The 21,939-nt window shown below is 42.0% G+C and overlaps 1 protein-coding gene across 1 annotated transcript in view; it reads right to left on the bottom strand.

Moving 5' to 3' along the window:
• LOC139174381 (protein argonaute-3) overlaps window positions 1-16,040 on the bottom strand; it is a 54,658-nt gene extending 38,618 nt beyond the window's left edge. Inside the window, exon 1 of the mRNA XM_070764700.1 lies at window positions 15,652-16,040. Coding sequence (XP_070620801.1) covers window positions 15,652-15,670 — 19 coding nt within the window. The 5' untranslated portion in view covers window positions 15,671-16,040. The remainder of the gene's footprint in view (window positions 1-15,651) is intronic.
• Window positions 16,041-21,939: the final 5,899 nt, after the last annotated feature.

A 21,939-nucleotide genomic window follows, 5' to 3' on the forward strand; every position in this document is an offset into this window, starting at 1 on the left:
TTCTACTGAATTTATAAATAAAGTAGCAGAAGTACATGTACAGCGCTACATAAATAAGAGAGGTAGAGGGTCAGTTCTTAAGTAATAAGAACGACCAATTGCTGCTAAAGAATACACCGCTGCCTCTTTTATAACCATGATCTAATCCAAACTACTTTTCTAAAGTATTTAACCATGAAAATGTTTAGACCCTCAGGTCCAGTCCTACTAGGTCCCAGTCCTACTAGTAACTGACTTAATCCAATTTGTATCTGTTTTGCCAGCAGAAATATGTTTCAATTTAATTCATGGTAAGCACATCTGCAAAAATGATTGAGAAAATAATAGTAAAATCAGAGTGAACTGATATGGATCAGAAACTCCACTGCCTGTTGTGGTCAATTTCAGCACTTTAAGAATCTCACTTGGAGAAATGGGATAGAAATAGGGAAGGATAGGATGTAGAATAGAAAATAGGATATAGAACAGAACATAATAGAATGGAATGAGAATAGAAATAATAGAACAGAACATTCTTTATTGACAAAATGTGATTGGACACACAAGGAATTTGTCTCCTGAAATATTTTCACTATCCACAGTTAACACTCATGATTTTGTGTTGTGTGTAATGTTACAGCTATGCTTCCTATAAAGAACCCTTGCATCTGCTACACAGATAGTGACATTTTCATCCCTCTATCTGTGCCAGTCATTAATGAAAAAAATAAAGACATTAAAGAAAAGGTGAGCATTACTCTGGGGTTCTTAGAATGATTCATAAGACAAATGTCATCATTTGCAGACACAACGCAATCAACCACAACCACCACTTTCATACACCTACACATAATAGAACTTGTACATATTCCCACTTCCTGGTGATTTCAGCTGTTAATATCACTGATGCATACTAACAAGCAATAACGTCAATAATGTGAATAATATTCTGCCCATGGTTTCAAAGGCTATATTGCAATTCACCGAGCTTTCAGAAAATTCCAATAATCACAAGAGATTAATAGATAAAACCAGCCATCATGTAATTTGAGAAAATGCTTTTACACTATGAGTTCTTGTAATCCATTCTATGTATTCACAAACTAAGCGAAACCACCAGAGCTTTCAACAGTTCTTACTGGAAGAAAGTATCAACTGAGACAAACATTGTCTTCCTTAGTCTATGACTTGGGTTTACAAAACATTGAAAGAAGTAATGTTGCAAGGAGTTTAAATATTGTTTGTCATTGCCTCTGCTTCTCTGTGAAAAAATGAAATCCCCTTGGAGGGTCTATAAGCCATTCAAACTCCCTATTATCGAGGTCTTCAAACTTGGCAACTTTAAGACTTCTGGCCTTCAATTTCCAGAATTCTCAGCCAGTATAGTTTGGTGACCTCTGTCCTACTGGAAGAGTAGATTGATTGGTTGGTTAAATTTATTCTGTTTCATATTCACAATTTATCTGAAATTATCTAAATTATAAATTTATAATTAGAAATCTAAAATATCTGAGACAACAGGAAGTTCAGCATGTAAAGCAATTTCATTACAAATCAATACAAGAAAATGTATAACTATTGGGGCTGTACATATGTTCAAACCTGGAAAACATGCAGCTGCTTTAATTAATATCAGGGAGATATTAAGTTGCAACACAATTCTTTCAAATCATCTCAAAGAATACAATCCTCTAATTATTATGCTGATGATACCCAGTTATACATCTTCACCCCATGTCCAGTCAGCGAAGCAGTGGAAGTGATGTGCCGGTGCCTGGAGGCTGTTGGGGTCTGGATGGGTGTCAACAAGCTCAAATTCAACCCTGACAAGATGGGGCGGCTGTGGGTTTTGCCTCCCAAGGACAATTCCATCTGTCTGTCCATTACCCTGGGGCAGGGGAATTATTGCCCCCCTCAGAGAGGGTCCGCAACTTGGGTATCCTCCTCGATCCACACCTAACATTGGAACATCATCTTTCGGCTTTGGCAAGGAAGGCATTTGCCCAGTTTCACCTGGTGCACCAGTTGCGGCCCTATCTGGACAGGGAGTCATTACTCACAGTCGCTCATGCCCTCATCATCTCAAGGTTTGACTACTGGGACTACTTTTGAAAAGTGTTCAGAAACTTCAGATCGTGCAGAATGCGGCCATGAGAGTTATCATGGGATTACCTAGGTTGGCCCACGTCTCTCCAACACTCTGTGGCTGGCATTGGCTGTCGATCAATTTCCGGTCGCAATTCAAAGTGTTGGTAATGACCTTTAAAGCCCTACATGGCATCGGACCAGAATACCTCCGGAACCGTCTTCTGCCACACGAATCCCAGTGGCCGATAAGGTCCCACAAAGTTGGCCTTCTCCAGGTCCCATCAACTAAACAATGTTGTCTGGCAGGCCCCAGGGGCGGCCCCGGCCCTCTGGAATCAACTCCCCACAGAGCTCAGAACTGCCCCCACCATAGTTCCCTCTAAGCTGAGCAGTGAGCAATGGCTCACTTAAAAATCATCATCAACATCAACTCAGAGTTTTTCAAACCTGCCCAGAAGCCGAGAGGGAAAGAGTGAGAGGGAAAGAGTGCCGCCCAGTCCCGAAGGGACTGCCGCTCAGACACTATACTTTTCCGCCCACCCCCCCAAAAAATTAGAAGGAACACTGGCCCCCACCCTCCTTGTCGTTCACAAATTACTTAAGACCCACCTATATCGCCAGGCATGGGGGAATTGAGACATCTCCCCCAGGCTTTTATAGTTTTATGTATGGTATGCGTGTGTTGCATGGTCTTTAAATGATGGGGTTTTTAGATGCTTTTTAAAAATATTAGATTTGTTTATATGGTCAAACTGTTTTATTATTGTTGTGAGCCGCCCCGAGTCTTCAGAGAGGGGCGGCATACAAATCTAATAAATAATAATAATAATAATAATAATAATAATAATAATAATAATTTATTGTTGTTATTATTATTATTATTATTATTATTATTATTATTATTATATTCACGCTAAAGAGTTTGTTCAATTTTAGCAATCCAAAATTGAAATATAAAAATAATAGAACAAAATGCATAAAAATCCCATAAAGTAGAAATGAATGTTCAATATAAAAACAATTCCTTTGTATGGTGATGGTGTATGCTTCACCTATGAAAATAAATTACGATGCACAGCATACTGCTCAAGAATTGAGTTATGATGAATACAGCCTTTTTCTGTAGAAACAATTAAAGAATAGAACACACAATAACAGGGTTGGAAAGGGACCTTGGAGGTTTTCTAGTCCAAAACCCTGCTGAAACTGGAGACCCTAAATCTTTCTGGGCAAATTGCTCTACAATCTCTTCTTAAAATCCTCCAGAGAATGGAGCCCCCACAACTTCTGGAGATGAGCCATCCCACTGATTAACTGTTCTCATTGCCAGAAAAATTCTCTCAGTTCTAAGTTGGCTCTCTATTTAATGACCTCCAAACCATTACTTCTTGTTTTGCTCTCTGGTGCTTCGGAGAGTTGGTCTCTGAGACAATCCTTCAAGTACTGGAAGTTATTCATGTTCCTCACGTCCTTCACTTTGTTAGACTGGAAAAGTGATGGCGAACCTTTTTTGGTTCATGTGCTGAAAGGAGGGGTTGTGGGGGGTTGCACGCAACCACACCCATAATTCTATGCCCCCAAGAGCATGGGTGCATGATCCGTCCCCACTCCGGCACACAATGGTATGCCCTTTTTTGGTCTCCTCAGACTTCAGCACTTTTCTAAGAGCCTGGGGAGGGCAAAAATGGCCTTACCCCAACACTTCCCTGAGGCCCACCGGAGGAAGAAAATGGCCAATTCACCAACCTCCGGTTGAACCAAAAGCCCCCTTCTTTTGCTCTCCCCAGGTTTTAGGGGCCTTTCTAGGAGCCTGACTTCTAGTTGACCCAGAATTCAAGTTGGAAAATAGGCCATTTCTGGCCGTTTTTGCCCTCCCCAAGCTCCAAGAAAGGCTCTGAAGCCCGGGGAGAGCAAAAAATGGAACTTCCAATTCAACCGGAAGTCAGAAAATGGAACATTTCTGGCCTTCAAAGTACCTCCAGGAGGGGAAGGCCATTTTCACCCTCCCCAGGCTCATTGAAAGGCTCTGAAACTTGGCAAGGGCCAAAAAGGGGCTCTTTTCACCCCTGCCGGAGGCTGAAAACACAAACACATGGGGCTACCTTTGAAAAGTGTTCGGAAACTTCAGACCGTGCAGAATGCAGCTGCGAGAGCAATCATGGGCTTTCCCAAATATGCCCATGTTACACCAACACTCCGCAGTCTGCATTGGTTGCCAATCAGTTTCCGGTCACAATTCAAAGTGTTGGTTATGACCTATAAAGCCCTTCATGGCACCGGACCAGATTACCTCAGGGACCACCTTCTGCTGCACGAATCCCTGCGACCAGTTAGGTCCCACAGAGTAGGTCTTGTCCGGGTCCCGTCAACCAAACAATGTCGCTTGGCTGGACCCAGGGGAAGAGCCTTCTCTGTGGCGGCCCCAGCCCTCTGGAACCAACTCCCCCCAGAGATTAGAATTGCCCCCACCCTCCTTGCCTTTCGTAAGCTGCTTAAAACCCACCTCTGCCGCCAGGCATGGGGGAACTGAGATACACTTTCCCCCTAGGCCTTTACAATTTTATGCATGGTATGTCTGTATGTATGATTGGTTTTTATATAATGGGTTTTTAACTGTTTTTAGTATTGGATTATTGTTATATACTGTTTTATTACTGTTGTTAGCCGCCCCGAGTCTGCGGAGAGGGGCGGCATACAAATCCAATTAATAATAATAATAATAATAATAATAATAATAATAATAATAATAATTCCCAGTGGGCCCAGAAGTTCTGAAAATCCAAAGCTGAGCTTGCATGCCTATGTATATGGCTCCGCGTGCCACTTGTGGCATGCCTGCCATAGGTTCGCCATCATGGGACTAGACATATCTACTTCCCCAACTGTTTATACAGGATAGCCTCCTGATCCTTTAATCAACTCTGTACTCTTTTTAGAATCTCAAAGCTTTTTAAAAATCATGTTGACAATGAGTTTGATTCTCTGATGATTTGAAACTCAGGGGCCGCACATATACTCTGGGACAGGTTTTCCTGGAAGTTGTGCCAATGAATACTATGGCGCAGTGTTTTTCCACCTTGACAATTTTAAGACTTGTGGATTTCAACTCCCATAATTTTCCCAGCCAGCAAAGAGAGGTAGAATTAATTGATTACCATGCCACTTTCAACAGGGGTCCTCATTTTCCCAAACCATTTAGGACTACTAAAACAGAATAAACTCTGATTAACAATCCCCAGGCTAATTTAACAGCAACAAGTCAGAAATCATTCTTTGGATGGCACTCTGGCTGGGTTTCTCCAATTTTCTGAAATCATATTATCCACAGAACCAGAAACTAATGAGATTGGGCTCAACATGCCAATCCAAGAAAAACAAAAGACAATGAAAATTAATGAAGTTTAACATACTATGTGAATACAGCCACTATGTTTTTAACTTATTTGGTTAAGCATGCCAGAACACAAGTCATTTGGCTAACTAGACACTCTACGAAAGCAAACAATGTGGAGAGAGAAAAAACCAAAAAAAAAGTTAGGTTATGCAATCTTTGTTTTTGTCAACTTGTACCATTACGAGACAGTTTATAAGCCACTGTAACTGCACCAACTTTGTGGTTTTTTTTTAAATCAAGGTACCGTAATAATCACCAGTTTCACTCCCTTTTCCAACATGTAATATGGTTTATTTGTTCAAGTCTTTTCATTTGTTACACCATTCCTTTATTTTAGATATGCCAAACTTAATGCTCCTTGATCACTATGTTCTCTATTACTATTATTATCCTAAATAACATAAGCTGATCAGTATGAAGGTGAGGGTGCTGAACATGTAGGACATATTTTATAGGCTAACCATGTTTCAGCTATGATTAAGCTGTAAAATGACAATAAAGGATTCATGCTGTACACACACAAGGCACAATACAAATATAGAAGCCTTCGTCTTATTTTTTTCCATCTGCAAAAACTAAGCAATGCTTGGATAACATTTACAATAACATTCTTTCACCATGGAAGAAAAGCTGGATACAAAGGTACAGTAGCAGGAACCTGAAAATTATTCAGCCTGTTAAGCATGCAAAAATAAGATCACAAAAGGCCAAATCAAATTTATATGAGCGACAATTCACATTTTTGGACAAATAATGAAGGCAGGGTTTTTTAAAAATCTACATCTAAAACCAATGTCCAATAGGAAAATTACTGTGTTGTTCTACGGCTCATACTATTATGCACAACAGTGGTCCCCAAACTTGGCAACTTTTAAGACCGGTGGACTTCAACTCCCAGAATTCTCCAGCCAGCTGTGTTGGCTGGAGAATTCTGGAAGTTGAAGTCCACAAGTCTTAAAGTTGCCAAGTTTGGGGACCCCTGATGTACAACATTATATTCAGAGGTGGTATTGAAAAATTTTAGCAACTGGTTCTCTGCCCAGTTGCTGACCTCCTACAACATGGCAGGGTAGGGGTCATTTTCACCCTCCCCAGGCTCCAGAGGCTTTTGTTGAGCCTCCAGTAGGGCGAAAATGGCTTTCCCTGGGCTCTGGAGGCCCTCTGGAGACTGGAAACAGGCCTGTTTCTGGACTTCCAGTAGATCTGTTTTTCACCCTTCCAGAGCCTCTGTGCAGGCCCTGCACTTTCCTGGCATCAAATCGGGCGGATGGAGACTCTTGGGAGGGGCAGAGTGGGCGGTCTCAGCCAGTCCTTGCAATACTAGTTCAACGAACCAGATGTAAATTAACATCCAGTTTGCCCGAACCAGACCAAATCGGCTGAATCCCACCCGATTATATTTATTGAAAAAATACATTAAAATACATATAATATTATTATTCATTATTAATACAGTATTTTAAATATATAACCTATAATTAAACTTTCTATTTACCCACCTACCTACACATATACTTGTTTCAAAAGGCTAACTAGAAGACCAAGAAAGAACATAATAAATCCCTTAGTTTAGTTTTCCACACTGCATGAAATGATTATGGTTTACTGACTAAACCTCAGTTGATCGGGTTTAAAGAGACCAAGTCATGACTTCCAGTGGAAGCATGACAAGCTAAATGTGTCTCCATGGAGTGCAGAGATGATAACCACAGCAAAGACCAAAGAAACAGTGAGCAAGCAGCTCTTTGAACAGGAGGTTGTCCACAAGTACTCTGGATGGCTATATCTCATAAGAACACAGGATACCAGTCTCAGCAAGTTGGAATGCCAGATGAAAGGATTAACCATCAAGCTCTACAGCTGGCACCTTTTCCTCTCCTCCCTTCTAATCACTTTTGAAAATTGTTTATTTAAATGTATTAAGAATATTCAGAACAACAAATTTGAAGTCTCCTGGTGGCAATATAAAAAATATCAGTAACAATGTGTTATTCTATGGGCAGACTATCTCTAAAAATGTTAACCAATAATGGATGTGAAATTTCTTTTTCTTAATGCAGAAATAATGGGACTGGAAATATGGACTTTAAAAAAGTGGGGGTTACAAAACAAATAAACATGACAAGAAAAAAATGTGCAATACAAGGTAGAGAGGTATCCTGATAAGAAATTTTTACTGGATAAACAAAAGAAGTTTGTCAACACTTTGAAAATCAGAGGGAAATACAAAAGACTAACCAAGATTTTACATTAAGGACTTTAAAGTAAAGAGACATATTAAAGCCTTGCGAATCCTTGTGATGGGAAAAAGACAATATTTGAATGAATTAAAAATCAAAATTGTTAGAAGTAAAAGAAAGGAATACCCCTTTACAATCTTTTTGCTGAAAGTGGGGCTGAAAAGTTAATAATTTTGCATATAGAAGGGATGGAATATGGGGAGAAGAAATAGGTGTCAGTAGCTTTATAGAAGTGATGAGTTATCTTTTTAAAAACTTGTTTTAAGATTGGAAATCATTTCTTCAGTTATTTTTTCATTATTCTATTTCTTTCCTCTATTCTAGTTCTTTGCACTTTTTATTCTCTTTTTTCTTTTTGAGTTTAATTTGCATTTACTTTTATTGTTTACTATACTTTACTTAATACTATTGTATTAAAAATCTTTAATTAAAAAAATCTTAAACAGACTAAGTCATTAACCATGAATACTGGTAATTGAATTAAACCAAAAAGAAACACATTGTGGCTTAGTATGATGAGTGCAGCCACTCATTTTGTAGATAATAAATACAGACTAACCGAGAGAAGAAAGTACAGACCTCAGGGCAAATATATCCCAGGGTTATAAGCAGGTGCGCCCGTGTTTCGGTGAGGTTTTTTTGCTTCTGCGCATGCCAAAACACCAGAATACTGGTTATAAGTACAGATCTGATTTTAATAACACTTTTGCTCCATTTAAGAGCAGCCACCAAGAAGGGAAAAGTTTTCCAATAACTCCAATAAAAAGCTAAAATGTTATAAAGAAAGAAGACAATGGTATATCGATAGATAAACATTATAGTTTAGATAAACATTATAGTTTATCTACAATACAGACACACACACACACAAACACTCACACACTTTAATATAAAAAGCTTGAGCAACAGATTTCATCATGCTATGCCAATTAAGCAAAAGGAGATATTTAAATTCCTCTTACATCTATTTAGTTTTTTGTTTGATTGGGCTTTTTTTACATTTCTGCTATGTACCTCTTTTCCACTTTTCTCTGAAACCTTTCAGGCATCAACTAAATTACTTTAAAATACACTATTAATACAGATTTGTAATTATATCAGTGACTCATAAAAGTCCCCAGAAAGTTAAATACCGAGCCTTGCTTTGCAAACTAACCCAATAACAATAGTACTCCTAAGTACAGTCAATATTGTTTAGACTTGAATCCTTTGGTGCAGAGGTCCCCAAACTTGGCCACTTTAAGAGTTGTGGACTTCAACTCCCAGAATCCTCCAGCCAGCAAAGCTGGCTGGAGGATTCTGGGAGTTGAAGTCCACAACTCTTAAAGTGGCCAAGTTTGGGGACCCTTGCTTTGGTGGCTTGATCTTATATTCTGACTCCCTCCTTCCTGACAAGATCTTCTGAAATGTTAGGTAGAAAACATCCTTATTTAACACCCACAAAACTAAAACATATGCTTTAGGGCAACCAAATTTTTATCTCTATGCAAATGGAATTTAATCATAGTCTCAAATGCACAGAAACACAATTCAGTAGCCAAGGAAAGTATCAGGGAAACTCCATTATCGCAACTTTAGCAATCATTGCCCCAGATCAGATAAAAGTTCATTTCCAGATATTAATTTCTGCAAACAAGTGTTTTTGTATACGTGAGGGACAGAAGGTAAGAAATCAAAACATTCATCTTTGGAATTTGAAAACTCTCTTGTACCTAGCAAGGAGCTTGAACAACTCCTCTTGCACTGGTTAGTGTATCAAGTTATTTTGAAATAAGCAAAGATTAATCTGAGAACTACTGCACATTATCAGTCATTCTTAATTATCTTCAGAATTAATTTTACAGAGAATCCTCTATTCAGTGGCTGTTTGGAATCCAAACACTAAGGTATGAGCTAACCAATCATATTTAACTGGATCATGCAAACCCAGCCTGTGTGTATATTGTTGAAACTGAATTAGCTGAAAAAACCCATGATTACCGTAAGTTTAACAGATCAACAGAGTTGGAAGGGATCTTGCAGGACATCTAATCCAACGCCCAGTGGTGGGCCACTGCCGGAACAGCTGATTGTGCACAGCTCCGCAGCTCTGGAACATGAGCGCTGGATCGAGCGCTATTATGCTTCCTGTACCTGCGCAAGTAGCAAAATTGTGCACAGGAACACAGGTGCCAGTGTGTTTCAGTGAGGTTTATTGTTTCCCTGCATGCGGCTAATCATGGTGCATAAATCATGTGAATACAGCCAGACCCATTTAGAGGTTGATATTAATGTTGAACTAATGCCAAGACATTTTAAAACATACTGTGATGTGGCAATCTAGTTCAGAGTGCAACTTTTGGGGATTTACTGTGAGCATTAAAGGAAAGGCTATAAAATATATAAATATATAAAATAGGCATAATATAGGTGGCGGTGGGGCTGTTGTTTCTAATCACAGAATGGTTACAATTACCTCTTTAATTAAGCAGCCTAAGAAACTAACCAAGACACAGAATCACAATTCGAATAACTTTAAATGAATTATACTGTTTTTCAACATAGATTAAAAATGTTTCACTACCATTTTTTTTATTTTTATAGGAGCTTTATCTAACATTTGCACTTATTTACCATGATTCCTACTCATGGTTAGGCAGGATCCATCACTCTATTTTTCTTGCTTATTTAAGGTTTCAGCCTCTACAGTTCCTGACACATCTGTGTTCCACTTAAATTTTTGCAACATAGTTTTACAGACACAGTATTAAAATTTGGAATATTTTACTGTTTTATAGTGTTTTAGATATTTATGGCCATATGTACATTTTATTATTTTATATAGATTTAGATATGTACACAATGCCAGTTGTACAGATATAATATAAAACTACATAGTTGATTATTAATCTTAATTATAATCAGATTTGCCGGTTGCCATCAGTTTGGGTTTGATAGTTCAAGTCTCACTGGCTCAAGGTTGACTCAGCCTTCTGAGGTCAATAAAAGAGGACCCGGGTTGTTAGGGGCAAAATGTTAACTCTTTAAACCACTTAGAGAGGGCTGTAAAACATTGTGAAGCAGTATAGAAGTGCTACTGCTATACTGGTGTTATATTTTTATATTTATGTTAGCAGTTTATACACTGCTCAAAAAAATAAAGGGAACACTCAAATAACACATCCTAGATCTGAATGAATGAAATATTCTCACTGAAATGAAATTGTCAATCAGTGTTGCTTCCTAAATGGACAGTTTGATTTCACAGACGTTTGATTTACTTGGAGTTATATTCTGTTTTTTAAGTGTTCCCTTTATTTTTTGAGCAATATATTTTATTCTGATAGCATGTAGTTTAGAATGTTTGGCACAATGGAGTTGTTTTAATTTTAGTATTGAAAACAATTTTTTAAAAGTCAATTGGACTGAGATGGACAGCTACAAAAATTGAATAAATGATTTTGTTGCCCAATGATCAAAATGATGGAAGATGAAGAAGAGGGATCTAACTCTATTTCAACTTTCCATGTGCATAGAAAAGTTATGGGTTTTTTTCCCTAAGAGTGCATTGTTTGTTTTTTAAATGAAGCTAAAATACAAATACAGTTAGGAAATTAAACAGCAAATTCTGGATGTGACCCAACAATGTCCTAAAGCAGGAGTGTCAAACTTACATTGTCACATGACATATTGCAACTGCTTTCCCTTTCGCTAAAACGGGGATGGACTTGGCCAGCATATGATACATTCAGCCCATGGGCCACAAGTTTGACACCCCTGCCCTAAAGTATGAAAACAACACATATGTACAGTGGTACCTCTACTTAAGAACTTAATTCAATCCGTGACCAGGTTCTTAAGTAGAAAGGTTTTTAAGTAGAAGCAATTTTTCCCATAGGAAACAATGTAAAAGCAAATAATGCCTGCAAACCCATTAGGAAAAAAATAAAAGTTCGGAATTTGGGCGGTAGGAGGAGGACAGTTGCTGCCGAAGGAAGAAGGTGAGGTGAGGGGAATAAAAAAAAATCCAAAATTTTAAGGCTTTTTTTTTAAAAAAAGAGGGACCCTGAGGTAGCGGGGAGGCACGGGAGGAGGAGCATGCGCCTCCCATACACTGCGCCAGACAAAGAAACACAGGCAGGCGAGAGGGAAGGACATCCCGCTCCTTTGACCGAAAGGCGGCTGCTGCTGCTACTGCTTCTTGCTTCTTCTTCCTTCCCATGCTGAAGGGCTGTCCCTCCTCTCGCTCGCTCGCTTTGTATCCGGTGCCTTTCCTTCACTGTGGTGACTCCTTGGTTTGGCTGAAACCGAGTTGATCCAGCCTCTGGACTTCGGTATTTTTGTAATGCTGCAATTTCACTGAGGCTTCTCTCGCTGGGAAACCCCACCTCCGGACTTCCGTTGCCAGCGAAGCGCCCGTTTTTGAAAACGCGGAAGTCCAGAGGTGGGGTTTCCCATGGCGGGGAGCCTCAGGGGAATCCCAGCAGCGCAAAACGGGCGCTTTGCTGGCAACGGAAGGTCCAGAGGTGGGGTTTCCCAATGAGGAGAGCCTTCCCCTGGCAACGGAAGTCCGGAGGCGGGACATCCCAGTGCCAGCAGCGGGTTCGTAAGATGAGGTATCACTGTATCATATTGTAAGGAAAACTGACTTCAAAGTAGTTTAACTGCTGTGAATGAACAAATATTAAAAAGCCATCTCTCATTGCAGAATAGGATAACATTGATGATCATGAATTGAAAACAAATGCTGTGACTGATGATCAGAACTGAAAATTTAAACATTTTCATTTATTCCAGTTCTAGATATCCAATAATAGGTACATTATTTCTAAGCAGGTTTGAGAAGCAGAAAGAGAACAGATTTACTCTCACTTCATAATTTCTCATCAGCTAATCAAAGTACTGTACAGTATTCCTAAATTTTGAGCTATCGTACCGAAAGAAATTAAGAAAATTTCTCTAATTTATTTCACTTAGGCAAGATTCGCTTTTATGGTTCCACAATATTTCAGCAACCTTTGTGTTTAGTATAGTACTGATGTTTAATTGTACTACACTGAGTTGATGAATACATATGCCTGCCAATATATAGCAGAAAATGTAATTTTCAGGGGGAAATAAGTAGGTTTCTCCCAATGAATCCACCAACTTATGCAATTTTTATATCAGAATAGGCATTATGAAGCTGTAGCATAAAGTACTTGTTTCATAAGAGAAAGACAGTTTTTAAATAAATATTTCAGTTCTCATCTTTTGGACTAATGCTAAGATACGAAGTGCCCCTCACCATTACTATATCCATGGATGACCACTCCTACAAAAATACCTCATCTTCATTCTACTTAAATGATGTGCTAGATTTCTCTCTCTCTCTCTCTCTCTCTCTCTCACACACACACACACATACACACACACACACAGGAGGAGATCTTGGAAACTGAACTCTATTGCTCACTTTTAAGTTGCAAAGCTGATTGGTGCCCTTCTTCATTCAATAGTTCCAAATCTGCAGGTCCACAGTTACTGGAACACGCCATTTAATAAAAAGGTGTACAATAGTCATCTCTATTTCATGGCAATGCAATGTTCCTTTAGCAGGTAAGGACAAAGCCTGAACTGTCATCTTTTCTTCCACTCCAAACATAAGCATGAAACTTCCCTTCTCACCTTTTATACAGTCCCCTATAAGTCAACTCATCCACCCTCACATTTTATCCCCTTCCCCAACCTGCGTCCTAGAGAACAGCAGTCTCCAACTGTTGGTCTATGAGAAAATTTTGGTAGTCCACAGAAAAATTATTTCCATGTTTTATATTGCACTAAATACTCAAACTACTGCCCCAGGGACAGATACATGCAATGAACATTTGTGTTGCTGCAGAGAGTCTCCCGCTTTGGGGTCTTTTTGAGTGGGTGGGCGAGGGGCAGAAATTCCAACTTAGGGTCTACTTTAGCCTCTTGATGTGGGGCTTTGGGTGAAGGCTAGAGTGAAGTGCTGATGGTGGCAAAGAGCTGGAGCACCTCGTTCCAGTGGGACTGCATCATGCTCTGGAACTGGCTAGCCATCTCAACCAACTGAGCCTCCAGGCACCAGTACCTGGCCTTGCACTTCTACAGGTCTTCCCTCTGCTTGGAAAGCCTATGCTCTAGTCCTCAGTGAGGTGCTTCTGCTGAGTCTCCTTCTCAGCCAGATCCAATTTGAACTGAGCTGTTTTGCCAACTCTATCTCATGGTGGCTGCCTAGCTCCAAAAATCCCTTCCTGTTGGGGCCCAAAGGAGCCTAGGCAGGCAGGCGAGGAGTGGCTGGGAGGGGAAGGGTGATTAGAGATTGGTGAGGCTCCCCTTGATGTGAGTGACATCAAGTTGGCCATGCCCACCCAATCACATGACCCTCAAGCCACACCCACCCATCCAGTCACTAGTCAGATGATATTAGTGGTCCACAGGATTTTAAATTATGAATTTAGTGACCCTGGAGGTCTGAAAGGTTGGTGACCCCTGCTCTAGAAGAAGAGAAGCTAGACTGCAATTCCCATAGCTCTCAACCAGCACAGTGTAGGGCTGTGGGACTAGTTAGAATAAGAGAAGCCATAGTCTCAAGCAGCTGGATGGCAGCAGTTTAGAAGAAAGTTTAGGTCCCTCACCTCTTCTTCATAAAGTTACAGATGGTTTATTGACCCTCAAACACACGAAAACAATTTAATAAATACTGCCTTAATAGTATTAATTAATATTGGTAATAATTAATAGAGACATCTCAGGGCCATTCTTGCTGGCAGCTGTCTATCCAGTACTGGGTAACTATGTCCCACTGGTAAAGCGCATCACCTTCTAGACTAGGGAGTGGTCATTATGGGGAGACCCTAAAAGGCTCATTGACCCCAATCATATATTTATAACCCACCATTATTTTTTAAAATAAAATAACTCAAGGCAGCAAACATACCTATCAGTCCTTCCTACTGGTACTTTCGACCGCTTATTGACCCCTTATCTGGACATGAATTATTTCAACTCAAAGGCCGTGAAGATATTATCGACTCCCCACATCCGGGACATAAATTGTTTCAACTCCTACCCTCAAAACGACGCTATAGAGCACTGCACACCAAGACAACTAGATACAAGAATAGTTTTTTCCCCCAAAACACCATCACTCTGCTAAACAAATAATTCCCTCGCATTGTCAACCTATTAATTAAGGTTGCATTACTATTACTATTAATCTTCTCATGGTTCCTATCATCCATGTCTTCCCACTTATGACTATAACTTGTTGCTTGTACCCTTACGATTTATATTATTATTGTTTCCTGATTGCTTATTTGACTCCTATGACAATCATTAAGTGTTGCATCTCATGATTCTTGACAAACGTACCTTTTCTTTTATGTACACTGAGAGCATCTGCACCAAAGACAAATTCCTTGTGTGTCCAGTCACACTTGACCAATAAAGAATTCTATACTATGATATTGACTATCCCTTACACCAATGTTTCCCAACCTTGGCAACTTGAAGATATTTGGACTTCAACTCCCAGAATTCCCCAGCCAGCATTCGCTGGCTGGGGAATTCTGGGAGTTGAAGTCCAAATATCTTCAAGTTGCCAAGGTTGGGAAACACTGCTTTTACATCGACCCCTTATTAAAAACCCCACCCTAGCTATTCACTGACACCCCGCTCTTTGACTCCCGGTCAGTTAGGGTCATTTTTGGACCGTCCCTTCTTGGTGGCCGATACTGACTGCTCTTGGACCCCCGGTTGAAGCCAAAGTACCCACTTCTGCCCGGGTTCTGACGAGTAGCCCAGGCACGGAGGCGAATTCTGGGAGAAGCCAGAGAAGTCTCCCCCCCCCCCCCCAAAGGGCCGCTTCTCCTTTTCGCGCTTTCCGGGGACAGACCTTGTCGCCGAGACCGGCGTTACCCCCCCCCCGCCGCCTCAAACGGGCGACCCTCCCCTCCGCCTCACCTGCGCTGCCGATTTCCATTCATGGACTCAGCGCGGCCGATCTGTGGGATGGGGGGGGGAGCGCTCCGGTTCTTTCTCGGCTTCTGCTCGCGATGTCTCGGCCCGGTCCGGCCGGGCCTCCGGGGGGCGTCGGAGGGTTCCTCCAATTCCTCCTCTTCTTCTTCTTCTTCTGCCTCCTCCGCCCGAAGTCACGTCGCCCTTCTCGCACCGCTGCCTCACCCCAACCCGAGCCTTTTCGGTCAAAGCTGGCGGAAACTGCGTGGCCGCCCGCAGCCCAGCTCGCCCGCTTGCTCCGCCGCTCAGCCGACTGAAGGGACCCGAAGGAGATCCCAGTTCTGAGGAGAGCGGTCTTCAGGCGTTTGAGGGGGCGCGCATGCGCCACCGTACTCCCAGCTGCTCGTCCCGGAAATCTCCCCTCCCCTCCTCTGCTTTTCGACTCTTTGGTTAGGAGCCGCTCTTCAGCCTTCCGGGAGCGCCTAGAGAAGAGGGGGGGGACGGTCTATATACGCCTTTACGCTCACCGGCTCGCGCGCATGCGTATTTTAACTTCCTATTTTCCGGCCGCCGGAAGTCCCTCCTCGACTTCTGCCCTCTATAATTCCTTCCTCCCGCGCCAAGTTCGCGCTTCGCCCGGTTCGCTCACTGCGCACGCGCCAGTGTGTTGCTGTGCCTCTCCTCCGAAGGGGCGGAGCTCCTAGCAGAGGAGGATGAAGCGGGTGTTTTTTTAACCATTTGTTGCTCCTTAGGCGGAGTTGATCTAGTGATGGAGAGTTCCGAGTTCGAATTTAGATTGCTCCTGAATTATTTACTGACGACCAGCAATAACAAACGTCAAATGAGCAGTCGGGTTAACTAATATTTGCTTCTTTATAATCCTAGTGGTCCCTGCGAGATTTTAAGATCTGCAACCGGAATTCCTTCCCTTTTCTCACCATAGCTGCATAGAATAAGTCAACATATTGCATGAACCAAATGTAGTTGGTCTGCTGTATTTTCCCTTCCAAGCACATTTTTTCTTTTTTTGTTGTTGGTAACATCAGTAACTGGGATGGCCATCGGAATATTGAGGAAATCTGCAGATTCAATGAAAATCGAAAAAAATGTAACACTGAAATAGCAACTCCATTCACCATCATCAGGCTGAAGTTTCCAAGCTTCGTGCTGTTGTAAAATTGAATGTTTGCAACTGTCATTTCTTCCTAGTATATAGTGTGGGGGTGGAGATTTGGTTTGAATGTAGCAAATAGATTGGGTGATTATGTTTCAGTGATCTGATTGGTTGCTGTAATCATAATTATTAGAAGGACTGACATGGTGATTTTTATGAAGTGTTTTTTGTTTAAGGCTGGTTTCCAAATTTTAAAATTCCAAATTCATAATTATTAGAAGGATTGACATGGTGATTTTTATGAGGTGTTTTTTTTGTTTAAGGCTGGTTTCCAAATTTCTGGTAGGCGGGACGTGTCATCTCTTTTATTCATGCAAAGGGGGCTCCTCTCAATTTCTATGGCTTCTAGAGCAATTCTTCTATATAAATTCTGTTTTGTGAAGTAATTTAGTTTTTTCAAAGTCAATTTCGTGCCCTGTTTTTTTAATGTGCTGGACAAGGGAGGAAGTCTTTTCTTCTTTTTTAACTGCATTCACATGTTCTGCAAGGCGTGCACTTACTCTTCGGTTGGTTTGTCCAATGTATGTGGCTGCACATGTTTTGCAAGGGATTTCATAGATTCCTTGGTATTCCAATTGGATTTTATCTTTGGGGCTCCTTAGGATATTAGATATTTTTTGGTTGGTGCAAAATGAAGTTTTGATGTTATGTTTGTGCAGAATTTTACTAATTTTGTCTGTGGTGCCCTTGATGTAAGGGAGGATGGTGGTACCATTGTCCTGTTCTTGATCTTGTTTTTTGGGGGGTGTCTCTTTTTTGATTAGGTTTGTGATTGTTTTCTCTTTGAATCCATTAGAAATTAATACATCTTTGAGTTTGTTCAATTCAGTTTTTAAGTGCTCATGGTCAGCTAAGCGTTTGGTTCTGGTGATGAGAGTTTTGGCCACTGAGGTGATTTGTGCGGGGTGGTGGTGTGAGTGTGCATTTAGATAACGGTTGGTATGGGTTTTCTTTTGGTAGATAGTGTGTCCTAGGCTGCCATTGGGTTTTTTATAGACCAGTACATCTAGAAAGGGAAGTTGATCATTGATTTCTGTTTCCATAGTAAACTGTATTTTGGGGTGTAGGCTGTTAAGATGTGTGAGGAAATTGTCTAGTTTTTCCTTACCATGTGGCCAAATTACAAAGGTATCATCAACATATCTCAGCCAAAGTTTAGGTTTGTATTTGGATTGCTCTAATGCATTATTTTCGAAATATTCCATATAGAGGTTGGCGATGACCGGTGAGAGAGGTGATCCCATGGGTGCTCCCTCTATCTGTTTATATCTTTGTTCATTATAGATGAAGTATGTATTGGTCAGGCAGTGGTTGGTAAGGTCTAGGATATATTTGGGGGGTTTGTGTTTGTCCTGGATAGCTGTCAAGGCTTCTTTAATAGGTATTTGTGTGAAAAGGGACACGACATCAAAACTCACAAGTAGGTCATCGGGTTGTAGGTTTTGTTTTTTGATTATTTGTATAAAGTGGAATGAATTTTGAACATGTGAGGTAATAGTTTCTCTATATGGTTGAAGGTATTTGGCTAAAAATTTGGCAAGGTTTTGTAGAGGGGAGCCTATAGAACTGACTATTGGTCTGAGAGGTATTCCTTCCTTGTGTATTTTTGGAAGGCCATAGAGTTTTGGACATATGGAAGATGGTGTTAAACTCACATTAAAACATTCTTCATGAGAACCCATTTTTTTAAACAAACAGCATCCCTTGGATGGTATTCTTTTAACAATTTATATCATTGAATTCTTGCTCTCTAACTAATTTCTTTGCAGATGTTTCATTACCCAAAAAGGTAACATCATCATCAGTGCAAGTAACTGTAGGGTTTGCTCTGTTTATATACAGTAGCTTGCCCTGCCAGTTTTGGGGAGGAGGATTTTATTGTTTTATTTAATTTATTAAACTTTTAAGCCGCCCAACTTCTTGCGGACCCTGGGCTGCAAACAGTCGTAATAAAATAGTACATACCGAGTCTACAGAGAGGGGCGGCATACAAATCTAATGAATGAATGAATGAATGAATGAATGAATGAATGAATGAATGAAACAATATAACAACAATAATAACATAACCAATTTAAAAAACCCAAATATCACATTCATTCAACAGACATTCATATCGCTGGGGGCAGCTGTTAATGGCCCACATTTTAGATCCCACCTTTATTATTTCTACAAATAACTCAAAGGGGTGAATGTATCATAAACACTTTACTCCTCTAATTTCTCCACAACCACCACCCTGTGAGGTGGATTGGGCTGAATGACAAGAACTGACTCAAAGTCACCAAGCTAGCTTTCATCCCTAAGGCAGGACTTGAACTCAGTGTCCTGGTTTCTAGACTAGTGCTTTAACAACTAGACCAGTGATGGCGAACTTACAGCATACGTGCCACAGGTGGCACACGGAGCTATATCTAAGAGCATGCAAGGCATTGTCCTATGTCAGCTCCAGCGCGCATGTGCGTGCCAGCCAGCTGATTTTCAGCCTTCTTTTTGAGTTTTTCACTGCACTGAGGGTTCAGGAAAGCCTCCTGAAGCCTGAGGACGGTGAAAAACGGTCCAATAGCCCAACGGTGGGCTATGAGCCGGAACGCTAAATTGCGCTTGCCGCCGCGGCTCATAAGTTCTTATGGGGCCAGCAAGATTTTGCTGCTGCACCTGTGGAGGTAGTAAAATTGCACACAGAGCTACAGGTAAAACCTTGCCAAAACACGGGCACACCTGTGGCTCCGTGCGGCAGCAAAATCGTGCTGGCCCCGCAAGAACTTACGAGCCGCGGCGTCGAGCGCAATTTAGCGTTGCGGCTCGTAGCCCACCGCTGCAACAGCTCAACCGGAAATTCATTTCCAAACTCTAGTTCAGTGTTTCCCAACCTTGGCAAGTTGAAGGTATCTGGACTTCAACTCCCAGAATTCCCCAGCCAGCATTTGCTGGCTGGGGAATTCTGGGAGTTGAAGTCCAGATACCTTCAACTTGCCAAGGTTGGGAAACACTGCTCTAGTTGACCTGTTTGGCTGTTTTTCACTCCCCCCAGGCTACAGGAGGATTTCCTGAACCCCGGGGAGAGCAAAAAACAGCCCAGAGTGAAACCTGTGCGCATGCGCAGGGAGGAGCACGAGGATTGTACGCATGCGAGGGGAACAGCACACATGCAGAAGGGGGACATTGAATTATAGGTGTGGGCACAAACGCACACGCTATCTCGCACTTGCGCACCTTTTTGGCACTTGAGCAAAAAATGGTTTGACATCACTGAACCAGATCAAACTGGCTCTTGTACAGTCTTCTCCAGGGGTGAGTTCCATCTACCTTCGCCACTGGTTCACATCGCGACTTTGCACACGTTCTGGTCATGCCTTTTCGCTTCCACGCATGCTCACTAGCTCAATAAAGCACGAAACACAGCTGAGGAACTGATCAGCTGTGCTTCGGGCAAAGAAATAAAAGCTGAGAATTAAGCCGAGGGCAGGTGGGAGGGCTTTTTTCAAGGAGAAGAGGAAAAGCCATCCGAAGATGGAAAAATTCGCCAAAGATTCTAAAGAAAATGGTGGTGGTGGCGCCCATGGACCAAACGAGCCGGATCCTGACGCCATTGTCACATCACCAGTGGGACGCTAATGGTTCATGCGATCTGGTCCAAACCGGGAGGAACCCAATCCTGGTTTTCTCCTTGATAGTTTTCCCTTACCAGGGTATCAATTAAGAAACTACTTAGAAGAAAAATTCCACTCCTGAAAATAGCATTACAGTATAGCAATAGCATTTAGACTTACATACTGTTTCATAGTGCTTTTACAGCCCTTTCTAAGCGGTTTACAAAATCAGCCTTTTGCCCCCAACATTCTGGGTCCTCATTTTACCCACCTTGGAAGAATGGAAGGCTGAGTCAACATTGAGTCCGTGGTGAGGTTTGAACTGCTGAACTACAGCTAGCAGTTAGCTGAAGTAGCCTGCACTGCTGCACTCTAACCAGTGCGCCACCTCAAATTCACCTTGCTGGGTTCTGCCCAGGGGCAGGCTACCAATCCCAGCCCTACCAGAGCGTGCCCGTGCGTGCGCGCCTTTGCCCTGCACGATTTGGCTTCTGTGCATGCACAGAAGCCAAATATTGTGCAAATATGCATGCACATGCGATACACAGAAGCAAAAAACCTCTGGAAATTGAAAAGTAGAGCTGCTGGTCATGAGCGACCAGTAAAATAAGGTAAGAGCTGCGCCGCCAGCCCCCGTTGCACCGCCCCCTTGCAGCTGGCTCCCATACACCCACCGCGCTGCCAGTCCCTGCCCTGCAGCCCCCTGCACCCCACCCCGTCACAGCCACGAGCGGCCTGCCAGCTCCACCGCGAGCTCCGTACACTGGCCCCTCCACTGCGCCACGGTTTTTACCTTCAATTTCCTGGTCGATGGGCCATGGCGCAGGGAGCAGGCCAGGCAGCCCCAAGTTCTGTGTGATGTAGGAGAGCAGGCCAGCCAGCCGGAGCTCGAGCGGGCAGCTGTTGCTTACTGGCTACTGCTCTAGGCCCCACAGCAAGATTCGGCTGCTGAGCATGTGCAGCAGCAAAATCTCACACTGATGTCCTTATGGCAGCTAGATTTGGGCAAAAATTGCCGGTTTCTTTGCTTCGGTGCATGCGCAGAGGCAAAAAAAAGTAATTTTTACCAGATTCGCACCAGTTGCGCGTGCATGCCCAGCGACAATGGAGTGGGCCTATGCGTTCCGTTGCCACTGGCGGAACGGTGTTCCCACCGTCCTGATTTGACGCCCACCTGTTTCTGTCCAATCTTCTAGCTTGTGAAAGAGCCTCCTGGATCTACCTATTGTTCTGTAAGGGGTTGCTATTCTTTGGAGCAGAGGTCTTCAAATTTGGCAACTTTAAGACTTGTGGACTTCAACTCCCAGAATTCTCCAGCCAGTTACACTGGCTGGAGAATTCTGGGAGTTGAAGTCCACAAGTCTTAAAGTTGCCAAGTTTGGAGACCCCTGCTTTGGAGTAATATTTGTTTACCAACTATGAGTTAAGAGTGGATGCAAAACTGATTACTTGTAGTTCTTGACATACAACACTTCATTTAGCGACTGTTCGAAGTTCCAAGGCACTGGAAAGAGACTTATGAGCATT

Source organism: Erythrolamprus reginae, chromosome 11, assembly GCF_031021105.1.
Source record: "Erythrolamprus reginae isolate rEryReg1 chromosome 11, rEryReg1.hap1, whole genome shotgun sequence".
In the NCBI taxonomy this organism is placed as follows: Eukaryota; Metazoa; Chordata; class Lepidosauria; order Squamata; family Dipsadidae; genus Erythrolamprus; species Erythrolamprus reginae.